Below are 16555 nucleotides of genomic sequence, written 5' to 3' on the forward strand. Positions count from 1 at the left end.
AAGAACTACCAAAAGCGCCCTCTTGGAAACACTGACAACAGCTTTCTTCATGGCTCACTATATAAGAAAACTACAGATGTTGCCACTGATGCTAACGCGATAAGCATCGCCCTAAAATGCAAATAATAGCACTTTAAAAACGCTGATGGGTAGTTTCGTTCGCTTAAAATATTCGGTCGACGATGTGTACCATGCAGATTGGGTGCGAATATATTTACTAGGATGAGAAGCAATCAAACAATCAAAGCAATTGTTATTTCTTCGCGAAAGTATGGGCCACATAGTTCTAGCAAAACGCTCTGCTGTCCGTCGTCGCTGCTCAGGTGCTAGTGTGAAGAAAGCTTTGAAAACGCGGCTGGTGATTCACGACGAGTCTTCATCACCTTCATAAGTGTTATCCTTAGTAGGCTGAAGGGCGAGTATATAAGCTGCATGTCGTGTTCATACCCATGGCAAAAGAAAAAGATATTCATCACAAAGAATACGGTGTAAGACGCTGAGAGTCTTAGACCTGATTGGGCCACACGTCCTTACAAAGCCGTGTATGCACTTGTTATTTCTTGCTATTGTTCAATAGTATCGCTCGAGGGTTGACCCGAGGACATGATATTGCCTAATATCGGTCAGAATAAACGAGAGCTGGTGTACGATGCGCAACCGCACAAATCGCACTTAAGCAGCGCCGTCTCCTACTCTCTTTCCATAAAAGTGCATGCGAACTGCCATCGTTATCTGCGCGATCATGTGTTCAGAAAAACCGGTGTGAAGCTGATCTTCGTATCGCTGATCTCGTTGCTTCTCGCCGATATTAGACACTACAATACCCTGGGGTCAACGCTCGCGCGATATTATTAAAAAATTTCTACTGTGCACAGCGGGAAAACAGGACCACTCTCTTCACGGCAGCGTCAGTGCAGTTGCGCATTTCTTATTGGGAGCGTACGAAAATCGGTTTAGAATAACATAGAGCTGAGCTAGTTGGTGCGTATTCATATTGTTATAAGACTATTTCACGCTGAAGAAGCAAGAGATGCACCAAGAAAGACGGCGTGATCTTGGCATGTGGGGCGCGCTCTCCGCCATCTTGTTTTAAGCTTGGGCGACGTGTAAATATATTGTAAATACGCCTTCTTCCCCTGCGTGCCTTTACGTAACAATATTAAAAGACTGGGCGTGCAAACACGGACACAAGAGAGAAGTCAAGACACCACAAACTCCGGCGTTTGTGGTGTCTTGTTTTCTCTCTTGTGTTCGTGTTTGCACGCCCAGTAATTCAACAGGAAATCGGCGTGATCTCGAGGGCTTAATAAAAGATGATGTTGCGCTAGTTGGTTCAGACTGTGCAAAAGGTGATGACGCAACGCAAGGCAAAGAAACGAGAGGACAGGGAGGAGCACCAGAACGCTTTCTCCCGTCCTCTTGTTTCTTCGCCTTGTATTGCGTTATTACCTTTTGCATAGTTCTCAAGGGCTTAACCGTTTGCGCACCTGCAAAAGACATATCGCTAAGCGTTGATAGTTGGGCTAGTTGGCTACAGTGAATACTGTGAAGCGTACTGGCGAGCAAAGGTGTGACTTCAACTTCAACGCCATACTTCGACTGTTGAAGTCTGGCGCTGTGCGTCTTCCTATTCTGTCCAAGTCATTGTTCGCCTGTAGAAGGCCTTCGAAACTGACGCTGTCGCTTCCCGTGTATTTGCAGGGCTCTAGCTCGACCGTGGACGTCGCTCTACTGGCGGAGGCGCACGGCCTGGTGACAGACATGCTGCTGGACCCGAACCTCCCGCCGCACGTGGTGAGCGGGTTGCGAGCGCTGGCCACGCTGCTGTCGCCCCCGAGCCACGGGCCGCCGCAGCCGCGGCCCCGACCCGGGGGAGCCTCAGTCTCGCTGGCCGACTTCAACTGCGGCTCTGACACGGAGGAGATACCGTACACCGGAGAAAGACCGTCGGCCCTGCCCAAGCGGCTGCGCCGCAATCTTCCTCCGGGCCTGCTCCGGCGCATGTCGACGAGCACGTGGACGACGACGACCTCGGCGACGGGCATGCCCACGCTGGAGCCAGAGCCCAGCCGAAAGAGGAGCACTAGTTTCAGGCACGCGGCAGCCGCCGCCGAGGGGTCCGCCGCCGCGCAGCACCAGCAATTCCTTGCGAACCATGCAGCGGCGTCCAGGTACGCTAGTGTGTAGTGGGCTTGTAATGCATCTTGAATGGCCGGTTTTCTCAGCGCGAGGAGCGACAAGGACACAAAATAGACACACAGCACACAGAGGACACTCGGGCGATTGTTGCGGGGAGCGCCCGTGTGTCTATCTGGTGCCCATGCCGTTCTTTGCGGCCAGAAACCGCCCAGTCCAGGCACGGATCATCAGATAACTTCAGAGCATGGGCTTCGGCAGGATTTTATCCTGGGGGGCTGAGGGAAGGGGGGGGGGGAGGCGTTGCACCGTGCAGCATTGCAGTGGAAGAGGGGGGGGGGGGGGGCTGGGCGGGGAGCACTGGTGTGCCTTGGGTTGTGAAGGGGGAAAGCGCCTGCTTTGCACCGTGCACCGTGCACCCTTCCGACGCCCGTGCTTCATAGTAACGAGAAATTGCTGAACAGGGAATGCAGTCAAAACCCGACTTGGCAATAACGGAAGTGCAGTTTCCTCACTGCTGTTCTTTTCTTTTTTTTGTTCACGAGCCGGGATGTAGGCCTAGTCAGGAAACAGCTTCGTATGTTTCCTTTTGCCTCATCTCGGTGGCATGTAACTGTCTTGTACACATGCCAGAATGAAGTATTGTTATTATTATTGAAATCACAGTAACTAAAATACTTTTTGGTGTAATGAGTCATGTATTCAACTGCTTTTGTGGGATGTAGTTTATTAATGTAACGAACTACTTCAAGCGAGTAATTAAACAATAATTATTCATTACTTTACCTACTACTTTAGACCAAAATATAGCATGTCCGCTTCCCTTATGGCTTAAAAAATTGACCGGAAAAGGAAAGAAAAGTAACGCATACAAGTTAATTTGAGTCCCAAAACTCAAGCATGGGAAGATGGACAAGGATCTCTGAGACGTCAGTGTATATGTGCTGGAACTTTCGTTAAAGCAATTTCAATGTAATTTTGTTACTTTACAAAAGTAGTAATAATGTAATGCCATTACTTTCAGCCAGCTGCAATCTTTAACGTAATTTAAGTGATTGGCAGATTTAAGAACATTTCAGAAAAATAATTAGTAATATAATTTTGATTACTTTTTAGGAATAATTTGCCATCTGGTCGAAACGTTGGCTCCAGCGGAATTCCCTGCTCGCTTTCTCAACACTTCAAGAGTCCGCATTTCCGTGATCATCTGTCTTGTTAAGCGTTAGCTTGTTCTATCTTGCCTTATACGTAAGGGTGTTTGCATAGTAGGTGAACATGGGCACTGATAGGAATATCCTGTGACACTTTGTCTAACCACAATTATTGACACGTTTTCTTTAGTGTTCATTGTCATGGAGTGTTCTTGCATCCAGATATGAATTATAAACGCATGAGCGACTTAGAGTGACTGCGCTGGCCATTTACAAGATAGAGATGAACATAGAAGCTGTAAGGTACAAGACTGTACGGTAAAAGTGCACAATCTTTGCATTCTACCGTTGCTAATATATGGGACCCAATGAAGCTTTGACATTAACAGTGAAGATTTACGCAAAGTCCAGAACGGCTTTCGGGTATCTGCATGTAGTGTGCAGAGATATCAGATCGTTGTGGTACTGTTGCTTAGATCGGCTTGAATGAGAAGATGGGACATGACAAGCTTTCAGTAGTCTTACGCGATTCTTCGCCCGAAACAGACAGTTTTAGTTGCCGCTGCGACTTATTGTGCGTTCACGTCCGTCCGTAAGTTACTGTGCCATTATCCAAGACAGTCAACTAGTTATGACGTGCAATACGCTGCGCTGTAAATTTTATTAAGAAGTGGACTGTACTCGCATCTGTGGAGCTGATGCTTCGAGTGTGGCTGTTGTTGTGGCGGCGTCACTTCTGTTGCGTTTATGTGTGTTATTGGGAGCCTAATCCAACATTACGATGGAATGTATTCAGTCATAATGGCGGATATTGTAGCGGACATGGTGGAGACGAGGTGGGTGTTGTGGGCCGCACTGAAGGCGCAATTAATCCGGCTTAATCCGTCCCCCCAACCACTGAGAAAATGACAAACCGGCAAGTCTGTGTGCAGTTGACTACCCCGAACGGGGATCGAAAGGAAGCTGCAGTTCACAGCAAAATCTGCGCATGATGAGCGCCTTCTTTGGGCCAGAAAATACGCTTACCGTGCGCATCTGTTGATGGGATTAACTGCTCTCCTTCAGTTCCATTTCAGGGTAGTCAAACATCCAGAGGCAGAGGCACTTGCTCGGAGCGAAACACAACACCACCAAACATTCCTCCGCTATGTCCACTACACTATCCACCATTGTGACGGAAGGCATTCTATCATTGTGGTGGATTATGGTAATGAATGATGGATCAATTTTCGATAGGTTAGGCTATGCTGGAAATCTTGTTATGAAGTGGACTGTGCTCTCATCTGTGGTGCTCGTGTTTTGCGTGTGACCTGTGAGCCGTGGTGTGCCCTTCTCTCGTTGGCTCTTTCTCCATCTCCCTCTCATTTTTCCTAGTTTACTTTCTGTTCTTTTCTCTCTGCTCTTAAAGCGGGTAGATGTTGTGTACCTCTTAGTAGACAGTCACGTGTCCCTATGTTGAAGCACGAAGACGGAGAAATCTTGGCGAATTATACAAACTGCACATACCCTAGTCTAATCCTTGGAGATGACCCACTTATTCCAATGTGTAGTGTTCTCTCATTTTAAAAGAAAACTGGCTTTTTAAGTAAATTCTAAAATTGTGCAACCTTAACTATTCAGTACTTAACAACTTGTCACTGGCGCAGTACAGCTTCTGCTGCTTCTGCGCCATAAAACCCCACTTAGTAGACAATAGCTAGGTCACTTTTTTCACGCTGTTTGTCGTGGTTTTCGTCCTTCCATGTAATAATGACAGTGATGCTTCCGCGCATTATTCGCTGCGCGTACACGCCCAACAAAGCACTCTTCGCGTGTCTTCCCACTATCCCTTGGCCTCCTCTCAGCGGTTCGTCGGCTCGCGGCTCGGCGTCCGGTGGTCCGTCGTCGGCGCTGCAGCCGAAGGGCCGCTCGTTCTCCACGACGGCCATCCCGTCGTCGGCGCTGTCCCGGCGAGGGGTACGCGAGCGCAAGACGGTGTGCAGCCTCCACCCGCTGAGCCTGGCCGCCGGGACGACGCCCGGCGCGGCGGCGGGCGAGGCCGCCGCCTCGGCGGACCAGCAGGCCACTCTGCCTTCGGTGCGCCGGCTGCACACATCCGACTACGACTCCAGCAACGACTCGCCCAGCGGGTCGGACACAAACGACCCGGCGAGCGGGCCCAATGTGCTGGGTAAACCCATAACTCTGCATTCGTAAACGAACATTATCCTCACCTCCCCATTTCCTTGTCGTTCCTGTGTCCTTAACGTCCTTCATTAACGCATTAACCCGGCATTCGCGAGGCAACCTTATGCTTATTTTTCGCGCTACCTTCAGTTTCTGGGCCCTTAAGGCGCTCTAGCGACACGAAAACGATAAGAAATTCAAATAAGTTTGTGGGCACGGGCGCTAACGCTGTATAGTTGGCTGTGCGCCTTCCATACTGTCTTCCCTCTTTGAACGGGTTCTGCAACCACTAGGGGTGTCACGCACAGCACAGTTTATTATTAATGCGTGTTAAGTGGTTCTTCTTTGCTGTCGATACATGAGCTCTTCATAAATATTTTTTCTGCATCACACAAGACCGTGAACAACAAACAGTAATATTGTTGTGCACGCGTAGAGCAAACATTTTATTTGTTTGTTTCTTTCTTTCTTTCAATAGCTCAAACATGCTAGCTGCAACGGCCCGGTGTACTGCGCGTTTGATGTCCATAAACGCTCCCTAACTCGTCATTGCCTACACTCTAAGAAAAAAGAGAGTCAAAAGAGGGTCATGGAACCGTGACTTCCTTCGGGTGTCCATCTGACCCCTTTTGGAAGGTACAGGCAGAAAAAAAGAGTTCGCATTTGGGAAGGAGTCACTGGACCCTCCTGAAGCGCGTTTCGATTGGCTTCGGTATACGGAAGAGCCGCCGTATACGCCATACATATCGCACGCTCGCCCTTTGGCGCCGTTGTGGCGCCTTGCTCGGCGACGCAGGGGTTGGCGCCGGGGTGGCGCGCCGCTCTCCTCTCTCAGTCAGAGAACACCCATGTCTCAGTCGTCTCAGTCTCCTGGTCTATTGGAATGCGTTGCGTGGATGAGTTGGTTGCGCGTCTTCGGTGGTATTGAAGCCGGCTCCGTGCACGAAGTGACGCTTGGAGGGCGGAATATTCATGGAGCTGCAGACACCGACAACGGGCGCCAGTAAACGGTGAGTGTACTGCTTTCGTAGGTACTAATTATACAGCTTAGCTGGGCGTCTGCAGCAGCTCTGCGGAACCTGCCAGCCATTTCCAACAGTAGCCTGTATCCGCGGGGGCTGTTGCGGATGCCCAACTAAAGCTGTCAGTTAACGAGTTGCCACCGTTATGCGCGTTGCTGTACAAGCTCCCATAAAATGAGCGATGCAAACAATAATCGAGGGTCATTTCTTGCTGATCGCACGTCGTGTCTGCACTACTAAGGTGCAAGATGTCGTTTTGAGATGCACTTTAGTCTACTTCATAATAACATTTCCCATCGACCTTGAGTGTGCGGCGTGCTTCCACGCGTGGGAACGCGAAAAAAAAAAAAAGCCTGTTGTACAGAACGCTCAGACGCACTATACTATTGGTTTTTGATGGCTTAAAGACGGTAGTTTGAGGTGCAGATATAGTACGGTGGCTTCCAGAATGTACGCGGTAGTCATTCAAGTTGGACACGCCTCGCCGGTAAAGTGAAAAAAAGCTCTAGACTTTCGACGGCGCGCGTTGTTGCGGCCGCCGGCGTGGCACTCTTTTCCCTCGTTTCTGTTTGCTGTTTTCGTGGTTTGCATACACTGCGATGACGTTGGGCGCTCTAACAGAATCGAGTGAGTGTACGTGATTGTGGGAGTTATGTGCGCTAATTATAGCATATGACATGTCTGATCTCGACGTAGACGGCGTACGCACGCGCTGGGTGTCGTTCGGGCCCTAGTACTCGCATCTGTTTATCTGAGTATTAAGGATGGGTTACGTTTGTAAACGTGCGGTCAATAACCGCTCACGGCATGCCCCTGGCTGCCGGAGGATGTGCTTTGTTGTTTTGTTGTTAGCCTTTATTATGTCTGTGTAAACCACTTATTGTGTAGGTTTTGCAAACTTTTACTGCAATTTCATTTTCTCATCATAATATCACGTTTCTGCTTTTCAGATACCGTTTTTCATGGTGCTCACGCTGGACAGGAGCGACAACCTAGCAAGCCACAAGTCTGATGCCTCAAGCCGTCACCACTTTTTATTTATTCTTAATCACAAGGAATAAATATGGAAAACATGATGGCGATTTCTGCTGTTCATTTAGCACCATATGACACTGTGCACATCACAGTCACACATTTTAGTTGGCTATACTCATAGAGGCATGTAAATGAGGTATACCCAAACTTCTTAATTGGAAATCACAGACCTTTTCGCGCTTTCTATATAACTTTGTTGGAAAATATGTGTTGTTTTGACGAGTTTTATTAAAATAATGCTAAAACTGAACTACTATTTTTTTTACAGTCGCTGGGCAGAACGGCAAGTATTATTCGACTTGCTTAAAATGAATACTCCACTATTTTCAACAGTAGTCGCGCAAAAGTAGAGCAAGGATCAAATGAGTAGCTTAAAACTGTAGAGTCGCTTGATGCTTCGGTGTGGGTCCCTTGACTCCCCTAGGAGCGTTACCGGCAAGGGTCGTCTGACTCCCTATGAGTGGTAACGTGATCCTCCCGATGAGAGTCTTTGCACTCTTCCTAGAGGGTCAGGGGACTCTCCTAGAGCGAGCCGACCCTGGCCCACCAAGAGAGTCACCGTGACTATTTAAAGAGAGTCCTATACGTGGCAAGTCAGAACTCTCCAAAAAGAGTCACGCATACTCTTTTTTTTCTTAGAGTGTACTTCCCTGTCAGTGTGTTGTGGCCGATAATACGTTAATACTTCTGTGATGAGTTGCCCTGACGCCGCTGAGAAGACGACGAAGCGGCGCCGAAAACGCGCAAGCACGCGCACTGAAATAAGAGTGGTTCGCCAATCTTGGATACCTCCCTGCACGTGCCGGGTGGCGCGAGAAGAAGGAAGAAAAAATCACAGCATATCCACGGAGTGAATGATGATGAGTGGGCGAAGCTGCGGAGGTTCATCGGTAAACCGTGAATCTTCCGTGAATTCTGCCCAGTACATCATCACCGACGTGAGATCGGGCGCGTTTATACTAAAGGTTCGATGAGAGTTATGACGACTTGCAGCTCACTTTAATTTTACATGTACGCTGTAAATTTTCATTGTTTAGAAAACCATTGCTTTAGAAAACATCTGGCGTCTTTCGTTAAGCAGCTGGCGTCTTTTCGTTTTGCTTTAGAAACATCTGGCGTCTTTTTGTTTTGCTTTTAGAAAACATCTGGCGTCTTTCGTTCGTTTATTTAAACAATCAACGGCGTTTTGAACAAAAATTTTATTGTTTAATCACGCACAGGAGAAATCTCACCAGGCACTACCTTTGGAGGTAAACAATGGCTGCTAATGGGAATGAGAGACAGAAGAAGTCGGCTTTTAGCTAACTCTTACACTTCTACTTCTACTAACGTTTCCTACTGGAACATGCCAATGGCTGCTAATGGGGAATGAGAGACAGAAGAATTCGGCTTTTAGTTAACGCGCACGCTGCGAATTTTTTATTGTTCAACAACGCACAGGAGAAATCTCCCCACCGGCACCACCTTGGAGGTCAAGATCTGGTACTAGCGTTAAGACTGGTTACGCACTACGAAGGACGAACGGGTGCCGCTTTAAGGAGCTTCGCCCCTAAAAGAAGAGGCCACGTTGGCCAGGCAGACGGAGCCAGAAGCTGGAGCAGAGAAGACGCGTTGGCCTGGTCGGACGTCATCGTTCGGGAGACCAACATCTGTCGGAGGGACCTGGTCGAGCGTCAACGCCCGATGGACCTCGCAACGGCGAGTCTCCTGTCCCGGCGACCAGCGGATGCAGAGGAACCTGCGACATCCCGCCTGGCTCCTCTCGTACAAGACCCGCAATGCAGCCACGACCGCCAAGTCAAGGCCCTTAGCGTGAGCGCGGCGTTTCTCGAACTCTTTTCTAAAGACGCTTCGCGTGTTCATTGTTATGATATGGGTTCGGGGAGCAGGTTTATTGCGTGGTGTTAGAGACGCTCGTGAAGGCCGCAAGGAAGAGGACGCGACAGTCACGGCACACAGACATATATCTGACATAAAAATACACAAACAACACAAATACAAAGCACAGCAAGCACAATAAATTCGCGAAGCGTCTTTAGAATCTAATCAGTTCAAACAAACGACGCGCTCACGCGTTTGTGGCTTGACTCGGCGGTCGTGGCCAACGTCGTGGCTGCGTTGGGGGTCTTGGACGAGAAGGGCCAGGCGGGATGTCGCAGGCTCCTGTGCGTCCGCTGGGCGCCGGGGCCGAAGACATGTCATTGCGAGGTCCCTCGGGCGTTGACGCTCGACCAGGTCCATCCGACAGATGTTGGTCTCCCGAACGCTGACGTCCGACCAGCCCAACGCGCCTTCTCTGCTCCAGCTTCTGGCTCCGTCTGCCTGGCCAACGTGGCCTCTTCTTTTAGGGGCGAAGCTCCTTAAGGCGGCACCCGTTCGTCCCTCGTAGTCGACGTCGTAGTCAGTAACAAGTCTTACGCTTAGACCTCCAAGGTGGTGCCGGTGGGAGATTTTTCCTGTGCGTTGTTGAACAATAAAAACTTCGCAGCGTGCGCGTTAACTAAAAGCCGAATTCTTCTGTCTCTCATTCCCCATTAGCAGCCATTGGCATGTTCCAGTAGGAAACGTTAGTAGAAGTAGAAGTGTAAGTGTTAGCTAAAAGCCGACTTCTTCTGTCTCTCATTCCCATTAGCAGCCATTGTTTACCTCCAAGGTAGTGCCTGGTGAGATTTCTCCTGTGCGTGATTAAACAATAAAAATTTCGTTCAAAACGCCGTTGATTGATGAAATAAACCAACGAAAGACGCCAGATGTTTTGTAAAAGCAAAACAAAAGAACGCCAGATGTTTCTAAAGCAAAACGAAAAGACGCCAGCTGCTTAACCAAAGACGCGAGATTTTTCTAAAGGAATGGTTTTCTAAACAATGAAAATTCACAGCGTACATGTAAAATTAAAGTGAGCTGCAAGTCGTCATAACTCATCGAACCTTTAGTATAAGCGCGCCCGATCTCACGTCGGTGATGATGTACTGGGCAGAATTCACGGAAGATTCACGGTTTACCGATGAACCTCCGCTGCTTCGCCCACTCATCATCATTCACTCCGTGGATATGCTGTGATTTTTTCTTCCTTCTTCTCGCGCCACCCGGCACGTGCAGGGAGATATCCAAGATTGGCGAACCACTCTTACTTCAATGCGCGTGCTTGCGCGTTTTCGGCGCCGCTTCGTCGTCTTCTCAGCGGCGTCAAGGCAACTCATCACAACTTCTTTTACAATCCTCGCAAGATGTCTCCCTCCCTGCATGTTTTGTCAGTCAGTGGCCTTCTGCGGCTTAGTGTCCTCAGCTTATATAATGGTTCTTGAGGAAGATGAGAATATGCTGCTCTTTTTACAACCCTGTAGGGAGCAGGCCTTAGCTTACCCTATGCACTTCTTCTTACCCTGCCCCCTTTTTCCCAACCCTGAAGCGAGTAGCCATTTAGAGTTCTATGACGCCTGATCTATTACTAAGGGCTAGCATCAATGATTCATTCGTTTTGAAAAGCCTATATTTTTAAAGGTATTACGCGTACACTCATTAAAGACATATGAAAGCAATCTCAAGATCGCCAAGTTTATACGCCCTCTACAAATGCTCAACATGTGCCGCTTTGGTGAAACGACACGCGTCCAGATAATAATCGAACTCATTCCATACATTTTGTAGCATATAGTCCTGTCAATGTTCTGCACTGGAGCACTGGTGCGTTCTTTGAGCTCGACTAATGATAGCGGCAGTGGCGCTGTCACCTAGAATGCACGATACAAACTTTGGGAGCTTGTGGTTCTTTTCATGTGTCTTTCGCTTGTGTACGACGCCCTTGAAAATATAGCCTTTTCAAAACGAGTGAATCACTTATGCTAGTCCTGTATATCTCTGTGCGCTTCCGGCAGTTAATTCCCCCTCCCTCTCTCTTTTCGGGCTTCCTGCTATAGTGACCCTGCTAAAGACGCATCTTATTTTCTTGTTTCGTGTCGCAGAGGGTGCACTGAGGTCGCCGCAGCAGGCGACGGCCGCGGTGGCAACGGCGACAACGGCGGCGACGACGGCGGGACCCGTTCGCTGCGGACTCTGCGGGGCTCGGGTGGGCGCGACGCTAGCGGCAAGGCCCCGCGAGAGACGCCTCGAGGACGCCACTGGTGCCAAAGGAGACGAGGTCTCTGTCACGATACCTCCTGCTTCGCTTTGTACATGTCCCTACGTTTAGTCGTTTAATGCCTATCTTGAGGCATCTGAGGTCAGATACAACTTTAGAAGTCCGTGGCGTTGCCTCCTCAAAGAAAGATGATGCACACAAGCCTTAACCAAGGGGCGTGCACTTGAGAGTGACGTCATGAGCCCGACTGCCTGTAACTCTGCTTTTGGCGAACATTGCCGCGTGCATGAGCAGGACTATTTCTGTAGTCGCGAAGGGGATCAGCTGCGTGGGCAGCTGATCGCCTCCGCGACTAAAGAAATCGGTCGTCTGGGCGAGGCTTCTCCGGACTTCTTAATTTGTATCCGACTATAAATGCCTTATTTAAGCTTTCAAACTCTTTGTGCGAGCTCTCACAGTGACCTTTATAGTGCTGTACTGATGCATGAAAGCGCGAAGAACACCGGAATGGTGTGCGCTTTGCCATAGCCTAATAGACGTCCAGCGCATCACGCGCATTGCGCATCTCAGAGACACAGCTTTTAACATCGGGCTGTTATATGAGCCCCAATGCGAGCACCTGCTCACACGCATAGAGAATGTGGGAGCACGTGCGCTTACGCATGTTTTGCTCTTCCAGTTCAATTCGTGCATTGTACCGTGCAATTCCCGTCAACGAGCTGGTAACGTTGATTCGTACAACGCGCGGTCGCTTCGCACACTCGACTGGGCGGCCCGTGGCGGCCTTCCCGCTCCCTGGAATGTGTTTTTCTTCGCTGATTAAATCGCGCAAACAGATGCACATTTAAAGAAATGGTAGAATGTCTATAGAAGAGAAATGTGGGTGAGTTATTATACAACCATGGCAACAAGGGGCGCGAACCAGTAAGACACAAGCGGTTCGTCTTGTTTGCTTGTGCCCTCTCTTCTGTCCCATTCGTTCGCGCTCTGTTCACCCTGTAGAATGTCACAGTGGTTTACACCATCTCCCACTAAAGGGAACCATGTGGGGATGCGAAGCAGCGCATGAGTCGACTTAAAGTTCCGTTCATCACGGGCACCTTGCCCGATGTTAACGCGTCCTTGCAAGTGGAGCACACCATGAATTCACTGTAGTTGCTGTTGCTGTTCGTTATCACGGGATTGCTGAGCGAGTGTAAGGCGGAGAGGCCACAGCGTCGTACCCGGCCCCTTACACAGGCCCGAACGCGCTAGCGCGTGCCAGCACACGTGTTTCCCGAGCGGACGGTCGCCGATGGAAGAGCGGACACAGCCCCTAGCAAAAGCTGCTTCACATCTAGAAGACTTCTGGAGTGGAAGCCCTTGCAACGCCTTAGCAGGCAATGTGAAGCTAGCATTTGCCTGCAGTTTACCTAAAAAACATAGCCTTCTCGCGTGGTGCCTGATTAGGCTAAAGTACGTTTATTCTGCGAACGTACAAATATAAAATAACAAATCGCTCTTCCCGGCGAAAGTAACTTATCCGGATTAGCATCGTTAGCGTGATCCCAAATAAAGCTTCAAAGGATCTTAAGGTTTCTTAAGAAAACCAGTAACACCAAGACGTCCGCTGAACATTTTCTCTGAGGGGAAAATAGCCATATTAAACTCGAGCGTTTGAGGCAAATGCTGTTTTTTTTTTTCGCTATGCGCTAACGTTGTGCCGTGCCTAGAGTAAGATGGCGGAGGCGTGGCTTCACTTTCGTGATATAATTTCCGCTCCAGCATTCTTTTTTAAACAATCTTGTAGAATGTGCTTTTGACGGTTCCACCGGACCACCTTGTTGAGCGCGTGGCTGGACCCGAAGGCTGAAAGGTAGAAGCAAATTTTCGTCGCGCTCGAGTAATCGCGTCGTCAGGTAACGCCAGCGCGGGATCACTCGCGCCATCTCTCGCATTAGTGCATGACTACGCCGACTTACGACGTGGCATGTGCGAGTAGGAGTAGCTAGACTTCAGGAAACACGTAACGTATGCGGGAACAACATCATCCCCATTGAAAATTTGTCCATCGTCTATTACCATATGCACCATCATGACGGAATGTCTTCATATAATGGCGGATATTGTAGTGAACGTAGTGGAGGCATGGTGGGTGACGTTGTGTCCCTCTCCTAGCAAGTGAGAAAGAAACCCTTGCGTCTGCGTCCAGTTTACTACCCTGAAGTGGGACTTGAAGAGACCAGTTGGTCACGTTAACAGATGCACACAGCAGGCGTTTCCTCCGGCCCAGGGAAGACGCTTACCATGGGTAGCTGTTGCTGTGAATTGCTGTGTTGCCGTGAATTCGAACCTTGTTTAGGGTAGCCAAGTGCACGTAGGCTTGTAGGTTTACCATTTGCGCAGGGGTCTGGGGGCGACTGCTTAACCCGGATTAATTGCACATCCAGTGAGGCACACATCAACGCCCACCTTGTCTCCACCGTGTCCACTGCAATATCAGTTATGATGGAAATCATTCCATTACAGAGGGAGAGAGAGAAGGTATATTGGAAAGGCAGGGAGGCTACCTAGACTACGTCCAGTGTCCCCATGTGTAGGGCAGTCTAACCTACCCTACACATGGAGATAGGAATAAGGGAGTAAAAGAGAGAGAGAGAGAGAAAGAGGGACGCACTTCACAACACACACGCAGTGCCGCGTATCACAGGCGGTCGCTCAATTCTCTTGCCTTCAAGTACATAGGTAAAAACAGCACAAACGAAACGGAACACAAGGAAGACACGTGACACAGTGCTGACTTCAACTAACCTTAGTTAGTTGAAGTCAGCACTCTGTACCGTGTCTTCCTTGTGTTTCGTTTCGTTTGTGCTGGTTTTACCTATGAACTATGCGTCACCAACTAGCCTGCCAGCAAATGTTCTTGTCTTCAAGTAGCAGGATCATAATCGCGTATTATGGTAATGGCTGGTGGACAAATGTTTAAAAAGGGGCAGGGGATGGAAAAGTCGAGCGTCCCCTATGTTTCCAGTTTCTAGCTGAGACCTCGTTGCTTGTCTGCTCGCTCTATTTACCACGATGCCTTGGACTGTCCCCAACCACGTTCTCTTGCTCCCCATGCAGGACTCGGGATCGGGGAACGAGGGGGACTTCGACCGCGAAGAAGGGGGTGGCCTCTACGTGGGCGACACCCTCTTCCTGCCCGACGAAATCGTCCGCGACCCACTGCTGGGCCGGATAGCCGAGTGGGACTACCCTATATTTGATCTCAACAGGCTAAATCCGGACACCATACTCAGCAAGGTCTGTGAGACAGCCGCCTTTTTTGCAGACTCATGAACTTATACGTCTTCAGCTATAGAATAGGATTACGCGAATATTCGAGTGCTTCGAATATTCGAAAAAATATTACACTATTCGCATTTCCCTTAGATGCTAATTTAAAATTTCCGAAATTTCGAAGCATTCGAAACGAACGAATGGACGTATTTTACCGCATGTAGCCCACCTTAAAATGCTGTTTCGCTGCAACGTCAAACTGAAACGCCGTGAAGCCGCTTATACAGGAGATATTCTCACTGACTCGAAGCCACACTTCAAGGTTCAGTGTACAAGTCAGCTGCATCCCGACTGAATATTTAAGGATGTTATAGTACCAGCTTATAGGGGTTAAGTATGGCCAAGGTTGTGACGCACCGCATTTTACCGCTTATAACTTGCATCCTACTACTATTAAGATCATCCTACTATTAGAATTCGATTCCTAATTACTCGATACTAATGATCGTTCGCTTCAGCATAGCTTTGAACCAAAAAATGATATTCGCATAAGCCTACTGTAGACCTTTCCTACGACTGCTTTCTTATAACAATTCTAAATATATGTGACACCCCAAAGGAAACATAAAAAGCCACTGCTGAGGTGGCAGCGCGAGCTGTTTTATTTCTGTGGTGCAACACTCCAGAGAGGAGGTGTTCTGTCTCTCCTATGGAAACGCCTATCAATGCGAGTTTGAAACATTCCGGCTGTTAGCATGCCCAGTCTTTCGTTAATCTTAAATGCATAATGCATTTGAGAACAATGTTCACTGATATCTAAGCCACCAGTTATTGAAGGTGCTGTGTACAGTGGGAATAAAAAGGCATGCTTAAATATTTCTCAAACAGCTCACTATATCCTTGCATAGCACACTACCCCTTGTAATACAGCAGTATTTAACTGCGTGGCCTTCGTCAGTCTGTTTGTCGATAAAATGCTAAGGGACAATTAGCTTAATCTGCTGTTATATTCAAATCCTACCACTAAATAATCTACCACGTTCTACAAAAATGTGCAGGCTGTTCAACTGTAAATATCTCAACTATTCATTATAGATGAAACAAGTGCTTCTACGAATACATGCACTTATTAATAGGATTATAATCTGCTCTTTTATTTCTGCTCGTGATGTCACTGATAAAATTGAAATTGATGATCCTAAATTGCAATCAACTTCATTCACTAACATTTATGCCCACTGCATATCAAAAACATTCTCAGGTCATCATCACTTCTTGATAAGAGCACCCAACATGTTTCTGTCCCAATTTCAAAGTAAATCACATTGAGCGAGATTAAATAACTCGTGGCAGGCAATCTTATTACATAATCTCAAGACATCACAAGGCTGTCACGAATACCGAGTACATAGAGATGTGTCTAGAGATTCATGTGGGTGGGACCTCGTGGTCCTTGTGAGTGATCTTTTGTGTTTGTTCATTCCAGATGTGTTATCGCGTATTTTTAGAAGTTGGTCTGTTCGATGCCTTCAAAATCCCGGAGCCCGAGTTTCTCCATTACTTCCACGCACTCGAGAGTGGTTACAGAGAAAAACCATGTGAGTCTCAAAACACTTATTTGCATCTTGTTTCACATTTATGGTTGTTTTTCAAGGTAGCAATGACATCAACATACCATGAACTATTAATTCGTTGTTGCTGTTTTCATG

At 48.3% G+C, this 16555-nt stretch overlaps 1 protein-coding gene across 4 annotated transcripts in view; it reads left to right on the forward strand.

The window, feature by feature from the left end:
- The window catches only part of LOC119403133 (cGMP-inhibited 3',5'-cyclic phosphodiesterase A), a 317071-nt gene that overhangs the window by 273948 nt on the left and 26568 nt on the right, over window positions 1-16555 (forward strand). For all 4 annotated transcript variants that reach the window (XM_049418815.1, XM_049418817.1, XM_049418816.1 and 1 more), the window contains 5 exons: window positions 1702-2171; window positions 5132-5457; window positions 11473-11648; window positions 14691-14870; window positions 16333-16444. In XM_049418815.1, coding sequence (XP_049274772.1) covers window positions 1702-2171; window positions 5132-5457; window positions 11473-11648; window positions 14691-14870; window positions 16333-16444 — 1264 coding nt within the window. The remainder of the gene's footprint in view (window positions 1-1701; window positions 2172-5131; window positions 5458-11472; window positions 11649-14690; window positions 14871-16332; window positions 16445-16555) is intronic.

This window comes from Rhipicephalus sanguineus, chromosome 8 (genome assembly GCF_013339695.2).
Source record: "Rhipicephalus sanguineus isolate Rsan-2018 chromosome 8, BIME_Rsan_1.4, whole genome shotgun sequence".
In the NCBI taxonomy this organism is placed as follows: Eukaryota; Metazoa; Arthropoda; class Arachnida; order Ixodida; family Ixodidae; genus Rhipicephalus; species Rhipicephalus sanguineus.